General features: G+C 45.7%; 2 protein-coding genes across 2 annotated transcripts in view; one reads left to right on the forward strand and one right to left on the reverse strand.

Annotated features, from left to right (window-relative positions):
- LOC144148105 (uncharacterized) overlaps positions 1–9271 on the forward strand; it is a 33900-nt gene extending 24629 nt beyond the window's left edge. Inside the window, exon 6 of the mRNA XM_077679694.1 lies at positions 8934–9271. Coding sequence (XP_077535820.1) covers positions 8934–9143 — 210 coding nt within the window. The 3' untranslated portion in view covers positions 9144–9271. The remainder of the gene's footprint in view (positions 1–8933) is intronic.
- Positions 9272–14346: 5075 nt separating this feature from the next.
- Positions 14347–17995, reverse strand: part of LOC144148107 (uncharacterized) — a 37815-nt gene continuing 34166 nt past the window's right edge. Inside the window, exon 9 of the mRNA XM_077679696.1 lies at positions 14347–15023. Within this exon, the coding sequence (XP_077535822.1) occupies positions 14893–15023 (131 nt within the window). The 3' untranslated portion in view covers positions 14347–14892. The remainder of the gene's footprint in view (positions 15024–17995) is intronic.

The raw sequence follows: 17995 nt of genomic DNA on the forward strand, positions 1-17995 counted from the left end.
CAAAATAGCACACTTTTCATCGTTTACCCGGTTGAAAAATCGGTAATTATTTTACAAAGCCCGAAAGAAGAAAAACTACAATGCGCGGTTTGCGGCGGCCGCACAAACTAAGCTGTGACGTTGAGAGGAGGGGGCGCCGTGATTGGACGATGCCCAAGATTAGCAATCAAACAAGTTTCGGTTTCGGTTTCGGTCTATAAAACAACATGTTTGACATTCGATGGCGTCGTAGGATGGGCATTCTCAATATCCCAGTTATCGTAGTACCGCGCTTCTGCCATGTTGTCGGCTGTAAAATGCATAAGATAAGCCTCCCAGGACGGCTTGGAATAGTAGCATTCACTATCTGAGGCCTACGCAGTGCATGACCGCCCACCGCGTCCCCGCAGACGCTCAAATGCATGCGCTTTTCCCCCATATTTGGAGCTTGCCTCGCTCATGCCTGTATCGTGAAAAGCGTGTTCGCACCAGGCCAAGGGCCTGTTGATTCTGGGCTGTGCCCACTGCCCGCAAGCAGTCGGTGCTTATGGCAACAGCACGCCAACGAGAACTCGCTAGCGCGCCAGTGCCAGCCTGCGCGAGTTCTGTGGACTAGTTCGTGGAGCAATGAACGTTGCGGCCCAAAAAAAGGTGAACTCAGTATAGAAAACATCGGCGAAAAACGAAAAAGTTAACTCATAAAAAAAAAATCATGTACCCGCGGCGATTCGAACTTGTGACAGGCAAAACACTTAGGTTGCCACACCTAGCGCACCAGACGACTAGGCCACGGAGGGCCGCTGGTGGCGTTAGAAAATATAAGGTATATAATGTATAACCAGTTTACACTTTTATTTCGTTTTAGTATTTCAAGCAGTTTAGGTGACTATTTGTTGTATTGCGCTCGTGCAGTAAGCGTCCCCCGAGTTTCCACAATAGCTCACGTCTAGCAATTGCATTTCGTAGACGGGAAAGCGTTCGCAGATGCGTAGTCGTGCTGCTGACCGCTCAGCTTGTTCTCCCAGCGCAAAAAAGTGCTTCCCGCACCCTATTTTTACGCTGTACGGTAAAAATATCAGTTGATTTTATTTCCTTAGTGCCTATATTGACTTCGCTCACTCTTCTCCCCCTTCAAGAGGCCTTATATTTTCCTACTGGCGTAGCAGTCAGCGAAGCGTCGCATGTGCGCTTGTGCAGCGCTTGTGTGAAGCGACCTTGACTTGGAGCTAGATACAGTGTACAAACTAACGAAGTAAAGAAAGGCGCATTCTTCCATTCCCAAACGTGTTGTGGCTTAGTTTCAACTGATCGAGCGAATTGCGACGACCCGTCGGCGGCCGGCGGACTAAACGGTGGGCCGACTGACTCGGTCGCGGAAGGTCGGCGAGCCGTGCAGTAGCGCAGCCAATTGTCAGCTCCTCTCCTGCTGACGTCACACGAAAACGCCACAGAAAATGGGCGAGCGCAAAGAGAGGAGGACAGCATTTTCGAATTGATTTTTCTACTAAATAAATTCGCGTAAACGCGCACAGAGTGGTCGAATCAGGGCCCAGGGACTCCGGACTACAGTTTGCGCTCGTAATCCCGCATTGTTTACAAATCACTTCAGTGTCCCTTTAATACGGCGAGCTGCAACTAAAATGGTGGGCATCTGGTGTGCAGCTCTTGTGGTTAGTTGGAACGTTGTATCACCCTCACTCTAAGTGAGAATTAGGGCGCTATTTTTGCAGATGTGTAGTACTTTAAGACCCTAAGCGTTATGAGTTGACCTTCCTACTCCGATATATCCTCAGTCGTTCAGCGATTGGAGTTAGTTCGTCTACTTCTGCTCCTTTTTTTGTTCAGATTTCCTTCTCATTTTGACTCGTTTTTTCTTCAGAGCGAGTTCCGGCTAACAAATTAGCAATGCCAGAAATGTTCTATGATCTCGCGTTGGTAGTGTGACACTGCGGATAGACTGTTTTTCCTACTTTCATATATTATCTCATGCATAATGTTTTTTCGATGCCTTTTACGTGCTTCAGGGCATGAACCCGACCTCTACCTTTTTAACCAAAGCTCTTACGTTTGCCCTTTCAAATGTTTGCTCACTTCTTGCCATGTTTTACACACGAACATTGGGAACCTTGCTTCTATTCACCAACTAGGACATGTTCTGACCCTATGTTTTCAACCAAGAGCTTGATAACTTAATTATTTTAGCATTTATGATTGGAGTCTCACTTTTAGCTTGAGTAATAATGTCTTCTTACGCCCTCCTGCTACAACAACAGCTGTTTATTACAGAGGTTTTAGCTAGGCTGCCCTTCGCGAAGTCACTGCAATCGTTGTTGTTTCGGGAATTTGTGTAGTTTTATTCTTCGCATTCCCACCCCTTTCACTGTGCCCTAATCTACACTTCTCTGTTCCTTAGTATCGGGCAGTTAGTATGAAGCTATTAGGCTTCGCAGTTTTTTTTTCCACTTTGATGAGGCGCACGGTGGTACTAAAATCTTTGGATAATTTTCCGTCATACCACCACCACCACTACCACTACCACCACCATCATCATCACCATCATCCTGGTTGTGTCCACAGCAGGAAGAAAGCATCTCCCAAAGATATCCAGCCACGTTTATTCAGTGCTAGCTTAGTCCATGTTTTACCACCGAGCTTTCGCAGCTCATCTCCCCATCCAGTCCTCGGCGGACCCATATTGCGTGTACTGTCTACTGGCACCCACTCTGTTAAACAGATGGTCCACCTGTTGTGCCCGATGCGCATGACGTGGCCCGCCAATGCCCATCTCCTTCGCTTAATTTGAGCTAGAATGTCTTCTACCTTAGCCTGTTCTCTAATTCACGCGTCTGTTTTCTTGTCTCTGAGCGTCACCCCTAGAATACCTCTTTCCATAGCCCGTCGTACTGATATAAGCTCCTTTTCAAGTCGTTTAGTGATACTCAAAGTTTAGGCCCCGTAAGTTATTTTTGGAAGAACGTATTGATTAAATACTATTCTTTTGAGGGACCGAGGAAGCTTACTAGGTATGATATCTGAATATTTACGGAAAGCAGCCCACCCCATGCTAATTCTGCGGGTAATTCCCTTGTAATGGTTTGGATCAGCACATGTGATTTCCCCAAGATAGACGTAATCCCGTACTGTTTCTAAGACTTCGTTACCTACGTTAGGCACGTGTTTTGGCATGCTGATTGAAAGTTACGTTCGATTTTTTGCGTTAATTTTTACGCCTGCTGCCAGACTTTCCGAGCTGAATTGGCAAAGCATGCGCTGCGAATCCCTGAAACTTAGGTGGCCTTAGGTGGCCTTACGATGCCTTAGGTGGCTGAGATATTCCACATTATTTCTCACCCTTGTTTTGCTTCACTTACGGTTTGTGAACACATGCTCCCGACAGGCTATAAATAATCGGGTAGTTATTGTGCCCCCTGACGCACACCTTTTTGTATAGGAAATTTACAAGTTCTGTATGTTTACCGTGCATACGTCGTATGCAGGGTGTTACAGGGAAGACATTAAGTAATTTAAAAAAGATAGGCTTTCGGAGGCGGCTAAATTGTTTTTCTTGCGCGAAGTGGTCAGAGGCCGTGGCTGACGCAATAAAGCGGGTTCAATAGGCTATTTACCGAAATAATTACCCAAAATTTGTTGTTACTTTTTTATTATTCTAGTTAGGTGATTGATTGTAATGACGAAATTATAGAGGATCATCAAGCAAACCTATACCCATCATTAGATTTGCGAAATTGTAATTGTGTGCAGAGCTACAGCTCTCAGAACCTCAGCTCTCCAGATGAGCGGAACGGGCTCCGTGCGGCACCTTAGCGCCGCAAAGCCACGCCCACACGCTCATGTCCCTCGGAGCTGTACACGTCACACGTTCGCCACTCTTTATCTTTGGCTGTATCTTCGGACGCATACGGCAGCCCCATCGCAACACTTTCCGCTCGCGCCGATGATAAAGCGAAAATAAATACAAACAGGCTTATGATGATGATGATGATGAGTCCACGGACTTTATAGCATCCACCGTCTCCAGTTCACGTCCCAGCGGCGTAATAATAGTTTGCATTCTTACATCAGCGCCACCATCGCCTTTTGTTGACCAGATTTTTGGCGACTCCACTTGGCTACATCACGAGCCGACATCACGAGCCTTATAGATTCTGGTTAAGTAGTCTGGGTTCGGCGAAAGGCTATGGTTTCAAGTCTGAGTTCGGCATGGGCCCATGGCATTGAGCCCGGGTCCGCAGATAAACGCTTCGGGCCGCCCGGCCTGGCCCGGGATTTCGGATCAGGCCGGACTCGTGCAGTGCTCTAGCGAAGCCAGTTGATCTTCCAGGCTGACGCTGGTGCGGGGTCGCTTGCGGTCGAGTACGCGTGCGCCCGTGAGCGCTGTTGGTGGGGCTAGTGGTGCAGAGTCGCTGGTGCCTGGAGGGATTCACGAACAGTGGGCACCTGCGGTGCGCCGCCGCTGGTGCGCCGCCCTCGTGCGACCTATGCGGTGCTGTAGGGGCACTCGAGAGTGTTGTCGCGCCGTGCACACCTTTCGTCTGCTCTCCACCAGGCTCACGTTCACTTCCCCTCGTTTTCTTGCGTTTTCAGGTCACCTCAAACTCCCGACTGCCTTCTTATGGACCGTCTGCTGGTGTTCCTTTTCCTTCTTCTACCGTTCCTTGCCTCGCTTCGGCTGCTTCATTTTTCATTCAATCTGTCCCGGCACCTCAAAATTACTTTATTTTCCCTTGCTCCTGTATATATCTTCATTGCCTCTACAATCCGCCTTTTTTCATTGCGCTGTGGCGGCCTCTGGTGGCGCCGCCGAGAAGCGATATGGCAGGGGCGCAAGAGTGCAAGTTGGATGCCACTGCAGCGGAAGGTGAATCAGGGCTGCGTTGCTGCTGTTTATTTGTTTCACATGAATTGTATTGGCAACCTGAAGCTGCAAAAAGAATAACTATGCTGGAAGACGTACGTTTTCAACGTGGGAAACATCCTAACAAGCGTGCGACGCTCGTTTTTTTTGCAGTAGTTCCGCAAGTGTCAGTACCGGAGGGTGGCTACCTGAGGCTGTGGAAGTGATGTTCTCACGACATTTTTTTTCTAGCGCCTAAAAGAGATGGGAGGGGGACATGGGTATCTGTAAGGCAGCAGCATAATCGCAGGCCCTTATTGTGGCCTTTATACAAATCATTGCTTGAAGCTGGTGTATCAGCGATGCAAAATATTATACGTGGCTGCAGATTTCTTCAATTCCACCGTTCTTTTTCTTCTGTTTCTTATCATAACAAGTATAAATGCGTGTGCAGATTACTTTTGTGAGCGTTTTGACCGAAGAAAGCGAAGTCCAAATCAACCGAAGTCCCGACTAGAGCCACTAGATGTAGCTTATTTAGCGGCTCTAGTCCCGACGTAACTCAGAAAATTGCTTTTTGGGGTGCATTTTTACTCGTAAGCGCACTTGTTCATCGTAGTCGCAGGATTACATTTTCTTCTTTAGAGGAACTGTCAGTTTGAAAAGTTAGTATTTATTCGTTCATTCCTTTTATACAGCGGCAATATCACGGGCGAGTAAAGTGGTGCACGCAACTACGGCAACTTTCGGGCGGTCGGTGGTGTGTTCGAATCGTCGTCGGAGTAATATGACAAGGCGATTTCTGGATTTGGCGTGCCAGCAGGTTATCGTCACTGGCGGTGTGAATGCCTGGTGTGACTGCTACGGGACGCACAATGGGGCGTTCATGCACGGTGCCGCGGCGGGCAGCTCCTGATTTGTTCACTTTCGTTTCGGGGTTGGCGTGCGTCGATAGAAACAAAAATTTCACCCTTAATGTTATGGTTTGGCCGACAGTTGCATTTGTAAGCGGTACTGCATTTTGCTTTCTCGATGGGGGCCGAACCCGGCCGCATGCTTTCACTACACGGGCTCAGTTACAGCCTCAGACAGCAGTGGAATCACCGCGGAGCAGACCAGCCGACCCCTGCCACGGCCGGACTGAAGGAGCGGCGAGCGCACGCCGCTCGTCCAGACCGGCCGTGCTCCTGCCAGACTGTTTCCGGGCTCCTCCGCCAGGGCCATGCGCATGCGGAGTAGCGTTGTGAAAGAGGCGGATTCCCATTGTGATTCCTAACAGTTATCAAAATAAAAGACAAGTGCGAGACCACGCTGCTATACTCGGGGAGAACTTAAGAACAACAGAAGTTGAACCTGCGCCTGATCACCACAGTCGGCTGTTACTCCGCGCGGCACAAAAAGTGCCTTACATCGAGTATTCTGAACGTAGTACGAGTAGTTTCCGCGATTTCTCGCACTTAATCTGCTTTTGAATTTCTGCAGTGGATACTAAAAGACTAGGTGTGAAAACGAAGACGATGTTGCACATGAAACGCAATCTCGTTTCAAAACGCGTGCGCGCGTTAACATCCGGGTCCATCGCGCTGGCGGAGTGACACACCGCATGAGCTCTTGTCGTTCTTAATTTTTGCCCGAGTAAAGGCAACGCAGAGCCACTTGGAAAGGGGGAGCGTTGCAGCTCTAGCCGTGGGCGCCATGACATATCAAGCACGGGTGCCGCTGACCTTTCGCAACTGCGAGTCACAACTACTCCCAACGCCAAACTGGAATGAGCTCTCAACGGAGTTCAATTGCACAATAATGCTTTCGCATTCACTACTCATAAAGACTACTAAGCTGTCCTGGGATTTCAGTTTGTAATTAGATGACAGTGTGAGGGCCGCAGTTCTGGAAATCCCTTTTTGGCACTCCTGGCCAGTGCGCGCCGGGGATCACGGAAATCGGCACAGTCAACATACCATAGTAACGAACTCTTGTTAGAACTTACATTTACAGTTCACATCATAGAGCCTCTTTCTTGTTAGAACTGCTCTCACAACCTCTCGCGCGTGTGTAGTTTTTCCTGATATGTCCATATGTGCGCCCTTGAAGAGAGTTGTGGGCACCTTTTTGCTCGTTGGGAACCTCTGCCATGGCTGCATGTATCACCGCGCCTATAAGCCGGCATGACAACGCTGTTTTAAAGACGACAGTCTTTCTTGGGCTATCTAAATCGAGAAATTTGGTGCTGTCTGTATGTCTGTCCGTCTGTCAGTCTGTGACTCGATTCAGCCACCCGGCCAAACTGAAACATAAGCTGCGCAATAGTTTTATGTACCCACAGCCAAATCTATCATCTAAGTCCAGTGTTAATGCTCATACTTGTCAGCGTTGTTGAACAGGAACTAGACATTACGGAAATATAAGGCAGCAAATCATTACATGGGTGTTATTTCCAGTGTTCCTTTATTAAAAGAAGTTCATGGATGCTTGGTTTTTGTGATAGCAAATGAAATATACTACATCAACTACAGAAAAAAATTCACTCCGTCGCCGTCTGCTGCCGCGCTACTATAGCTTCTGTAGGAATTTTAAGAAATCGAACGGCAACAGTAACGAAAGTTTCCACTAGATAGGTCCCGCGTTACGCTTCGAACGCTCGTCGTGTAGGGCAGCGTGGTTCCGTAAACGTTGGAGTATAGGGCGCCTCGATTCACTCGCGTCTCCGCGGTACGGCAGCGCTGCCATCAAGGCACCTGACCTGGAGCAGTGGAACGCGGTAAATTTAAACTGACTTGAGCAAGCCTCTAGCGTGTTATCTCGGGAGGAGCGAGGCGGGAGAGGAACAGCATGAGAGCTGAGCGGGAAAGAGAAGGGAGGCGTTCACTTGACAATGGCACCGGTCGACTGTCGTCTTTAGTCGACGTTTGCAACGGAAGGAGCAGATACGCAGCCATTTTTTATCATTGAACATGCTGCACCAGCACAGTTGTAGTCGGTGCCATCGGGAATGCTTAGAGAGAAAAATAGTACTGGGCGACCATATCCGTCCCAAACTTTCGTCATTTCGTGCATTGTCAAAGTGCTGGTGATAGGCGAGGTAGACTAAAAATATCTTGAAACATAACTTACTCTAAAAATAAAATCTTTGTGCTAGTATGCAAGCTTTATTGGTTTTTGCAGGGATTGTGCTTGCGAAGAATTTTCAGCGCCGTGGGATGTCGATGTCCCTATAGAGGCCTTGTTCGTATTGGCATTTGAGCCAGCATTTGAAATATCGGGCGTTTTTACTTTACCGTAATTTTCTTTGGTTTTCCGTCATTTTCCCCTGGTAGCTGAAAATTCCAAAACGTACGCAAGCATTGTGTGCAGATTTTTGCTGAGAGCGACGCTTATTAAAGCGAAAGCTTTCTTAGTATGACCGATGGTGTTCCGCCAGAAAACTTTTGCATTTCCTCATAGACGAGTACCGCCAGGACAGGTCGGATAAGATCTCTGGACCCACGGCGCGTTCGGGAAACAGAGCTTCTATTGTGTCCAAACGGTTACTGGAAAACCGCGAAAAATGAATGGTTCTATACAAGGCAATACAAGCAACGATCTTGAAGAAGGAGTACAACAGTATACTCTTAGTTCATAAACGTCGTATCGATGTACATTTATGTCGTTCGTAGGTGCGTTTACTTAGCAAGCGAAAAATCGTCACATGAGTTCGTTCTTCGTTTGCGATTTGGACCTTTCAAGGTTTGACGATAGATTGGACGCAATTTCATCTAAGGTTCGACCCACTGTTAGCTTGCGCGATTCCCTCAATTTTCTTTAGGAAACGATGGTTATTTTTAATGATGAAATATATATGTTCTGCAAATATATTCTGCATATATATTCTGCAAACAGATAATTTCAAGCTTCCATATTAGTTTCTAGTTATAAAAATATTAAACACTTTTGGAAAGAGAAAGACGTGGTTGTCTAGGGTATACCGATTGCATTGAAATGGCATACTTTTGCTCTATAGGTCACTAAAAGTCCGCACATTAACAGGTCAGCTGTGGATTATAAAAATTTCTGTTTACAAACGAACTCTCGTGGTAACAGTGTAAACTGGTATGCGACGCAGTCTATGCACGACGACCGTTGGGCTGTGGCGGCCCCTCCCGGCATAGGCCAAGATTTGAGCGATGCATCGGACGAGAGTGGAAGCGACGACAGCGACAAGTCGTCGGAGGCGGACGACGACGACAGCTCGTCCAAGGTGGAAGGGGAGGCCAAGAGACGGCGCAAGAGTGGAGTCCGGGACGAAACTATGATGTCGTCGCCCCCCAGCTGATGGCCTCTTCCCTCCTTGCGATCCTCTTCACCTATTTCTTCCCCATGCTCTGCTGCATGATTCACTGTGCTTCGTTGCCCTATTTTCTAACCGGTTTTTATTTTTGGAGTTTTTGTGAGACCAGAGCTTTTTAATAACGTAATGTATGCTACCTAAATCGGTTTACTGGAATCCCACTTTTCCATTATTATGAGCTTTCTCGAAAAAAATAACCTTGAGCGCGAAATGCTGCATACTGTTTGGACAGTTTGTTTTCCTTTGCTCAATGAAGTATAAGTTGATATCGCGCAATTATTTTCGTAATTTTTAAATTTTTTCCTGACAGGGAAGATTAAGTTTTTTAAAATGTCACAGCAAGGTGCATTATTACTTGAATTTTCGCCTGCGTATTTTATATAATTTGTATTGTACACACATTATTAACTCTATTTTCGTTCTTGTTATAAGTACTTTCACTGGCATTCTTTGTATCTATTCAGATAAGAAAACTTTTCTTCATAATGAACGAGTCACCGATAGAAATCTCCATCTAAGGCTTTTTACGTTATTTTACCCACACGTAATTTGTGTTTGGCTGATGCGTGGTAACTACATCAGCAAGCCAAAAATGCCCGTGTGTACGAGATTTCGGCGCACGATAAAGATCCCCAGGTGGTCAAAATTAATCCGGAGCCCTCCACTGCGGCGCGCCTCATCTCCTGCGTTGCGTCGGCGCGTTAAACCCCACAATCAATCAATTACATCAGCAAGCCGCCTCATAAAGACTGCATTCAATAAAAGGTCACAATATTTAGCGATCTTACAAACGTCATCCACTATTTCTCCATTGTGTAGATGTTCAGGTATAATGTGTTCAGTTTAACCCTGGTTTTTATACCCAGTAATGCTCAGTTGCAAACTTGTGTTCTTACAAGAATTGGCAGGGAGTGTTATGATATTGTTACGCTGGAATTATTTCATGCTGATGACGCTTTTAAAATTGCCCAGAAGTATGAACATTAGACCATAAAGATTTATTGTGTACTGTTTATTAGAAAATAATTTTTATAGGTTAGTGTGAGGTAGTGATTTCTTGTCTTGTCTTCTGTTATCAGGTGTTATGTTTGACTGTGCCATATCGATCGCGAAACCACTTTGGAGTCAGCTTCAATAACCGCGGAAGCAGGGATTCTTGTTACTGCAGCTACACTGCTCCGTCGAAGGGGATCTCCCTGCTCTGTGCTTTCCGGAATCTAGAAGGCTGCTTTAGGTAGGCCGTGTAGTAAAGAAATCAGCCGCTCTGGCTCTGTCACGGCTGCACCGGTCTGCATTGCATTATGATACAACACCGTGGGCGTACTAAAACGTAGAAACTACGTTTGCGATAGTCTTACGTAATCCGTTATGATGGATGTAGCAGTATTAATAATACAGCGAGGATTATGTTGGGTAAAGTCGCGTCCGATGTATACGCGATAGAGTAGTAGTAGTATCTACAGATTTTAGTGCCCTTACTCATGTAATGATTGCCCTAGGATTTACTCCAAACAATCTATTTGGAGATGGAATTTGCTACGAAGTCATGAGGATTTGTCGACCGAGCAGTGAATGAACTCAAATTTCAGAACAAAAAACTATGGGAGGAGCGTTTCAGTGCCGGAGATAACTTCATATATGAGCGAAGCACGTTTTGGTGACGCCACTAGACGTGTTCGGGGACGTCGTTATTTTGGCGAATTTTTCTCGTTGCAAAAAGTTTCGTGGCACATATTTTTTATCACCGGGGGTGATAAGCGGCGTTTAGCGGCAGCGTATTTTCTGAAAATTGTATACTATTTAGGCTTGAATGGTTTTTACCATTATTCTGAAGCATAATAATCTTAAGGAGTAAGCGTGACATTGTTTTTAGCAAAGCAGACGAAACGATGCACCCTGGTTGAAGTACCTGCATGTACTAGAAGGTGCAAACCTGTACAAACCGTAGAAGCACATAGTCAGAGACTGTTATCAGTCAGAATATATCGCGTTTGTATTTCAAATTTTCGGCCCATTATACAAAACATTGGAGCGGAAGTAGTTGTTGTCAATTTCCTAGATTTCGCGAGAATTGCACTGAAGGCTTTAAGGGGAGGTGGGCTTTGAATGACGGTTTCACTTGCTAGGAACATGGTAGAGAGCAGCGTGTTCCTTTATTTACCTGGGAAAGCTTCGAATCATCGCTGTTTTTTGGAGGATGCAACAATTAACTCATTCATGGTAGCTATCGGTGTGCAGAAGAACTGAAAAGTAGTGCTTCTTTGGCACTTTTCTGTTGCACAGTAAAGAAATTGAATGCCCGCAAAGTATTGGAAGTGTTTTGCGCATTGACGACTTCGAAGATGGAAACTAGCTGAAAAGAATTGAGGGCAAGAAATGGCTGGTTCGAAGAAGCATCTTACGCAAGACTAATGGCGCCAGATGTAAAGACCTTTATACGCCCTTCGAACTTTGACTTCCAGCACAGTTTGAAAATTAGCACCAGTGTTTTATAGTCATGAGAATTTCATCCCGACCAGATTCTTAAGATTCGAGAAAGAGAAAAAGCGCGTGCACGTGGAATGTCGAGAATTAACTCTGTACAGATTCGACACTGACGCCCCAAGAACTCTACCTTTTGCTTGAGGAATTCGAGCAGTCTGCCAGATAATATATGGATACGGGGCCGGTACCATGGCTATCATTGTTAAGTCCTTTTGAAGTCCCAAATGCAGGTTGCTACGTAGATCTGAATATGCGGTATGGCAAAATGTCGCAAAAAACTATATCTTTGAGGTATATGAATGATTTGCTTCAAACGAGACCAATAAAAAATTGCCTATGGTGCGTGCTCTTCACGAAAATGAGCATATGTATTCGTTTTGCTCCTTGACCAACGCCCGAGAAGATTTGTGAGCATTATTTCTTGTTCGCCTTAAGGATACAGCTTCATTCTAGTTCTTATGTCTCCATTTTTTAGAAATGGCCTTCCCCTGCCATAGATTCACTCAGAGTCCATAACGTCGGATCCGAAATACTCCCTAGTAATGTTCAGGCAGTTTCTCGGTCAACATTTTATACAACCGCGTAAAATTTCAAACTAATTGAAAGTTACAAGCCATTGGTACAGACGTTCTAATCACAGGGTGGCTGCGAGTTTAGTAGTTACGGCGGGTCTGATGTACCTGTTTATTAGTTTTAAGCTTTCCCGCGGAAAAACACTGAATGTATGGTTCTATGGTTTCTATAAAAGCAGTTTGATAACTGAAAATGCAAACGTGTATACTGTCCTAAAGGAGCGGGCTTCGCATCAGCTTGTTGAATGTTTCAATCATTAATAGAAAAAACTTGGTTGTTGTTGTACCCTTTTTGCTAAGAAAAATTTGACACCCCCCAAATTGCAGCTGTACGGGTAGAAATGAAACTATACAGCTTTCTCAAAAATTCGCAGTTGAAGAAAAAATCGACCTCGTCGAGGATTGGAACGCGGGACCACCGCCTATTAGAGCAGACGCTTTACCACCTGAGCTAACCAGGAGACTAGCGGTTTGTAGCGTCAAATTTACAGGTTTTGTGACATTTTTATTCACAGAAACGGATTTCAACATGGAAATTTCCCCTATACCTGGTACATTAAAATACGTCCTTCACTTCGAGTTGTTTATCAATTCGCTGTCGTGCAACAAACGGTTATTCCCCTGGTTAGCTTAGTTGGTAGAGCGACTGTCGTAGATAGGGGGTGGTTGGGGGTTCCAATCCTGAACAAGGTCGAATTTTTCTCCAACTGTGAAGTTTTAAAAAAGCTGTCCAGCTTTTCTTGTAGGCGTAAGGCTTCAATTCACGTGCATGCCATATTTTTCTTCCCACAAGCTTACTCCAGCTTTGAATATTTCCTAAATGTGGTCTATCCGCTTACCTTTTATTTATTCATACATATCTTGCACCTAAAACGAAACAGCCGTGGTTGTGTTGCTGTTATGCTTTTTATACGAATATACACTTACCTGCGGTCTATACAATCGGCTGTGGTATCCTGAACCTACCTGGGCCACCATTCTTCTCCTGCACCTGTTTATCTACGAAACCCTTAAAATATTAAATTATCAGTACCAGTTCAAGTGATCCGGGACCTTACGGACCTTCTGCGGCCCACATATCCTTGAACTGTGATCCTTTTTTGTGCTATTCCCGCCCTCGCTTTCCCTTTTTTTCCAAAAGGGCATTCCTACCTCCTCAGACAATAAAGCCAATCTCTCTGTTTCACACTGTGTACATAAACTTACTAACATGAATAGACAATAAACAGCGGCGATAAACACAAGCTCGCGAAAAGCTTGAATGACGGCGCTTAACTCTGATTCCCAGCGTTGCTTGGAGCAAGAACCCAAACCACATTTTCTTCTCTCGCGCTTTGTGGTTCTTCGCACATTTAATGACGCGTGTTCACAGAAGAAGGCACGGGACCTCCAAAACTTGAAAAAGAGAGTGCAGCACGCACTTATGCGCGGTAAAAAGCAGGCTTCTTTATGCGTGTCGACTCGCGTCGCACTCTGCAGCTCGATGTGCTCGCGACAGGTAAGCCGAATTGGGCAATTTCGTTATTACAAATAATAACAATGCAAACTTTAACCTTATGGTCTCCACCTGAACCGTACAATCAGTGTATAGATGCTGATCAAGGTAGAGCTGATATATAGAGCAGCGAGTGCCTGGTGTTGCTCAGGAGCAACACCTCATTGTGTCCCGTCCTGATAAACAATTTCTGACCTCGTATTTGTGAGGTGTGGTGTCTTTTCAGACCATGAAAATGTTTTCGTGATTTTTAGCAAAAATTAAAGTTTTAGAGAGAGAGAATGAGTGTGTGAGAGAGAGCGAGAGAGAGAGAGAGAGAGATAGAGAGAGAGAGAGAAAATGTTTATTAGGAAAAATGGGTTACACCAAAGCGTTAATTTTCTGTATGCCAACTCTCTAAAACATTTGAGAAATAAAGCCTGCGATACGATGCGCAAATTTGCTTTATCTGATGATATTCAAATAGCAGCCGCGAGTTTTACAATGTGTACTAAACAGCCAGACGTAATTTTGCCGCTTAATTATCTTTATTCTGCCAGAAAACGTAGCCATCTTGTGAGTGTCTGCTACGAAATGAAAGACAAAATATAATAGCTAATTACGGTTCGTTTTAGACACGACCAGAAATACTATACGATTAAACGAACGCCCTCGTATGGCTTCTTTTAGATTAACCACAAGTGCCAGAGAAGCTCAACTTTATTGCTATTTTATCACATTTGAAGTTAGCATCACTATTAAAAGAAGCCAACAGTGCGATATTTCGTTCTTTGACAGGCACAAGCCAGACACTCCCTATAGGCACTTAGCGCCACCTATGGTTGAGCTTGGAGAACTTCTGTTCTCTTAAGGAGCCACTAAAGCAACAATGCGGTTCGACCGCACCAGCCCTAGCGTCAAGTCACGTGTTTGGACGCGAACAGCTTCGAGCCCCAGCAATGGCAATGTTTTTTCCGGATTACAAGTGTTTTTTCTTGCTCTTTCGAGGAAGACAAAAATGTTCCTTTAATTCAAATTAATTGGTTTCGTAAATAAGAGTGGTCTAACAAGCTTTTCGTACGTTTAGGTGGGGGGCGTGCCATATGAACACGTTTAATCGACGTTATTCATCGCACCGGAAATGCCGGGATTTTACCTATCTTGGAACGAATATCGCTGCAACGCATGCTGTTCCGTTGTGCGGTCACTGAGAGTCTTCTGGGTAACAGGCGTGGTGGCCGTTTTGTTGTGGCTGCCTGTCGATAGGTTGAGGCTGTCTGAGGCTATCCTGATGAGTTACCATGGATGGCTTGATATCCTTAAGCGATGCACATCCTGTGAGGAAGAAAAAAATTCTGGCTACATTCCAGAAATATTTTCTTTCTAAACAAAATAAATAGCAGCGGGATGCGAACATGTTTTCAGAAGTGATGTGTTGCGGAAAAATGTCGCTACATTCTCAGGTATTAAGAAAAGTCTACCCACCCAAAACAAAGGCAAAGCCTCACACTTGTAAAAACACGCGCTCATCGAGAAATTCGAAAATTTTATTAGAAGGCACAAAAGCAGGTTGTCTTTGGGTTCCAAAAGGCAACAGTTTTTTTTCCTGTTTGGTTTCACATTTAACGGCAGTATTGATAAGCTTATATTTTAATGTTTTTAGGGATGAGGCTTAGGGAAGCACGTTACAAAAATTTTAAATGCGGCGTTCGCAGGGCCTAAAAGCAAGTAAGATCATGAATATTCCACTTCCCACATATATACCTTCGTAATCTACCGGAGAAGTTGCAAGTAGCTCATGAATAGAGTTACCTGTTCTGGGTGTTTATATTACTTCGGACACCTACCAACCATCACTAGTTACGCGAACGTTGTGGGGCCAGCAGACAAGAACGTCAACAGCTCCCGCCACCTCACCTCGAAATTTTCTGAACCGCGGCGACCATACTCAGTGGTTTAAAGACCAATTTCGGCTCCTTACGTCAGCTGCTTCTACATCTTCCCAACCGAATACAACAGCACATGCAACTTGGGCCCCACCCTGGTACTCTGTACCTTCTGGTATTGGAATGCCAACAATCTACGTCCACCACTTTTAACACCCGTCCCACGTACGAGCAGTGGGTGGACTGGCCGTCCAGCTCTGACCTCACGATCCAGCGCATGCTGATAGAGGGGACGTGAGCAGCCAGGCAGGACCAGGACGTCCTGGACTAGAGGACACGGCCAACAGGGCATGGGCCCTTACCATTACGCGCTGATGAGCTCATGAATACAGATGTTTATTCTGTCTCTTGCCTCCCTCTTTCTTTCTCAGTTTCGGGGATCACTTTTGTGCGGTATTTTTCCGGCCTTCAACTGGCACTCATGAACGTAATATAAGCGTCTGAAAGAGATCGGCGCTTGCTGGGCTTGAGATATGAATGACTGTAAATCTACAATGTTTTCAGTTGTAATTAGGGCAGAAAATATACAGTAACTGACATCAGAAAGCTGCATTGAACGCATGCCATACTGCTTTGCCAATGGAATTCACTAAATTAAAAAAAAAAGAAAACAGTTGATTGCAACTTGTTGTTAAACCGGCGATAATTAATCACTTGACGTAAACAATGGACGTATTCAGTGACTGTGAACTCTTTGCCAAAGGATAATGTTTTTCGGGACGCATAAAATGCGAGTCAGCAACAGCGGGTTTCTTGTTTCCCACTGGAGGCGGAGGTGACCAAAAATAGCGGGATGTATTTGACTAGACTGCTTTTTCCAGCATGTTCGCTCTAGTGCTGCCAAGACAATCCTTCTCAGAAAGAAGATTTTAAAGGTTTTATTCGAAAAGGAGGAGCTCATTCTCGGTAAAAGTACTGCAGCGAAGAGGAGGATGATTTCACCGGAGGTGCAGTTTCCCATGCATGGTAACAAGTACTCGTCAGGGACTCTTTAAAGCTTTGGCGAGCCCTCACATGAACAAATCACCCTTCCGCAGTTCATAACTTCCTCATAACACGTACGTAGCATACAGGGGGCAAGTTATTTCTGCATCCTCGTACGCATCTGAACAGGTGTTTTGCACCTGGCATTGGAAATATAAGCGTAGGAATCATCCGACTCGAGCAGCTAATGCGAAGCTTGCTTTAAGGGCTCGAAATAATTTATTGCCTCAGTGGCGAAAGCGAAGTCCACTCACCATTTTCTTTTTAACTGAACTATTTCGACTGTGGTAAACTGATCCTCAGCGTTTTCTGCTTCTGATACTGATGGGGCATCAATGAGTGTACTATGAACAGGTGCGTGGGGCGTGGGTGGAATTTTGTCCATTTTGAAGGGCTTGGCGGGGTTTTATAAGACAAGAATTATGAACTCCCTTGACTAAGCAGTTGTTTTCTGCAAATAGGATGGGGTGCATCACAGCGAGACCAATTATCTAACGTTGCTTTGGTGGCTAAATCCGCAGAGTTATCTCCTGTACTAACTGCGTGTGAAAAAGTAATAAGTTCATACACATATGAAATGGTAAAATAAAATTGGTCGCCAATCCGCCCTGGTAAAGTGGATGTCCAGCAAAGCTGTCGTAAACCACTAAAATGTGGATGAAGGAGGGTATAAAGTGTTTCGCGTCGTCTCTGAGGGCTTGTCGCTTGCGCTCGGCTAGTGTCACTAGACAAGGGTACACCGTATGCGACGGTTCTTGGGCACCGCCATTTTGTTATTTGTAGCGTTTTAGTCGGTCGGCTTGTAGTCTTGTCGTCCCTGCTCTACGGCTGCGCGCCACTGACGTCGTTCCAAATGCGGATAAAAATAACGCGTGTAACAGCATTTCAGAAGGAGAAGTGTGTCCTAAGTTGCTTTTAAATGCAGAGCATTTCAGTAACTCACGATGTCACCCGCGTTGACGTCCGTAGTCCGCACGCTCACTGCGCATGCGCGTCGAGTCGAGGCGATAGCGAACTCTCTCGCGAGGGGCATCGGATTGGATTCGAACACTCTCTCGCGAGGGGCATTGGATTGGATTCGATTGGATTGGGTTGGATTGGATTAAAGTGGATTGTGTTGGATTGTGTTGCGTCATAGCCGCGGCACGTTGCGTCATAGCCGCGGCAGACGGGCTGGGGCCGGCGCATGTGCAGTACTCTCTCTTCCGCGGTTTCCTCTCCTTCGGGCGCGCTGCGCATATAACCGGTGTGCCGTTCTCCGGCGAAGCAACATCCGCGCTTGGCTCAAACACCTAGAGTCCACGCCGCTTTACAAGTACGCCAACGTCGTCGACTGGGACTGGCTTACGCAGTCCCCTCAACGTATATAAGCGGCGG

The sequence above is a fragment of the Haemaphysalis longicornis genome, unplaced genomic scaffold (genome assembly GCF_048455015.1).
Source record: "Haemaphysalis longicornis isolate Haplotype H1 unplaced genomic scaffold, Haemaphysalis longicornis Haplotype H1 scaffold_77, whole genome shotgun sequence".
Lineage (NCBI taxonomy): Eukaryota > Metazoa > Arthropoda > Arachnida > Ixodida > Ixodidae > Haemaphysalis > Haemaphysalis longicornis.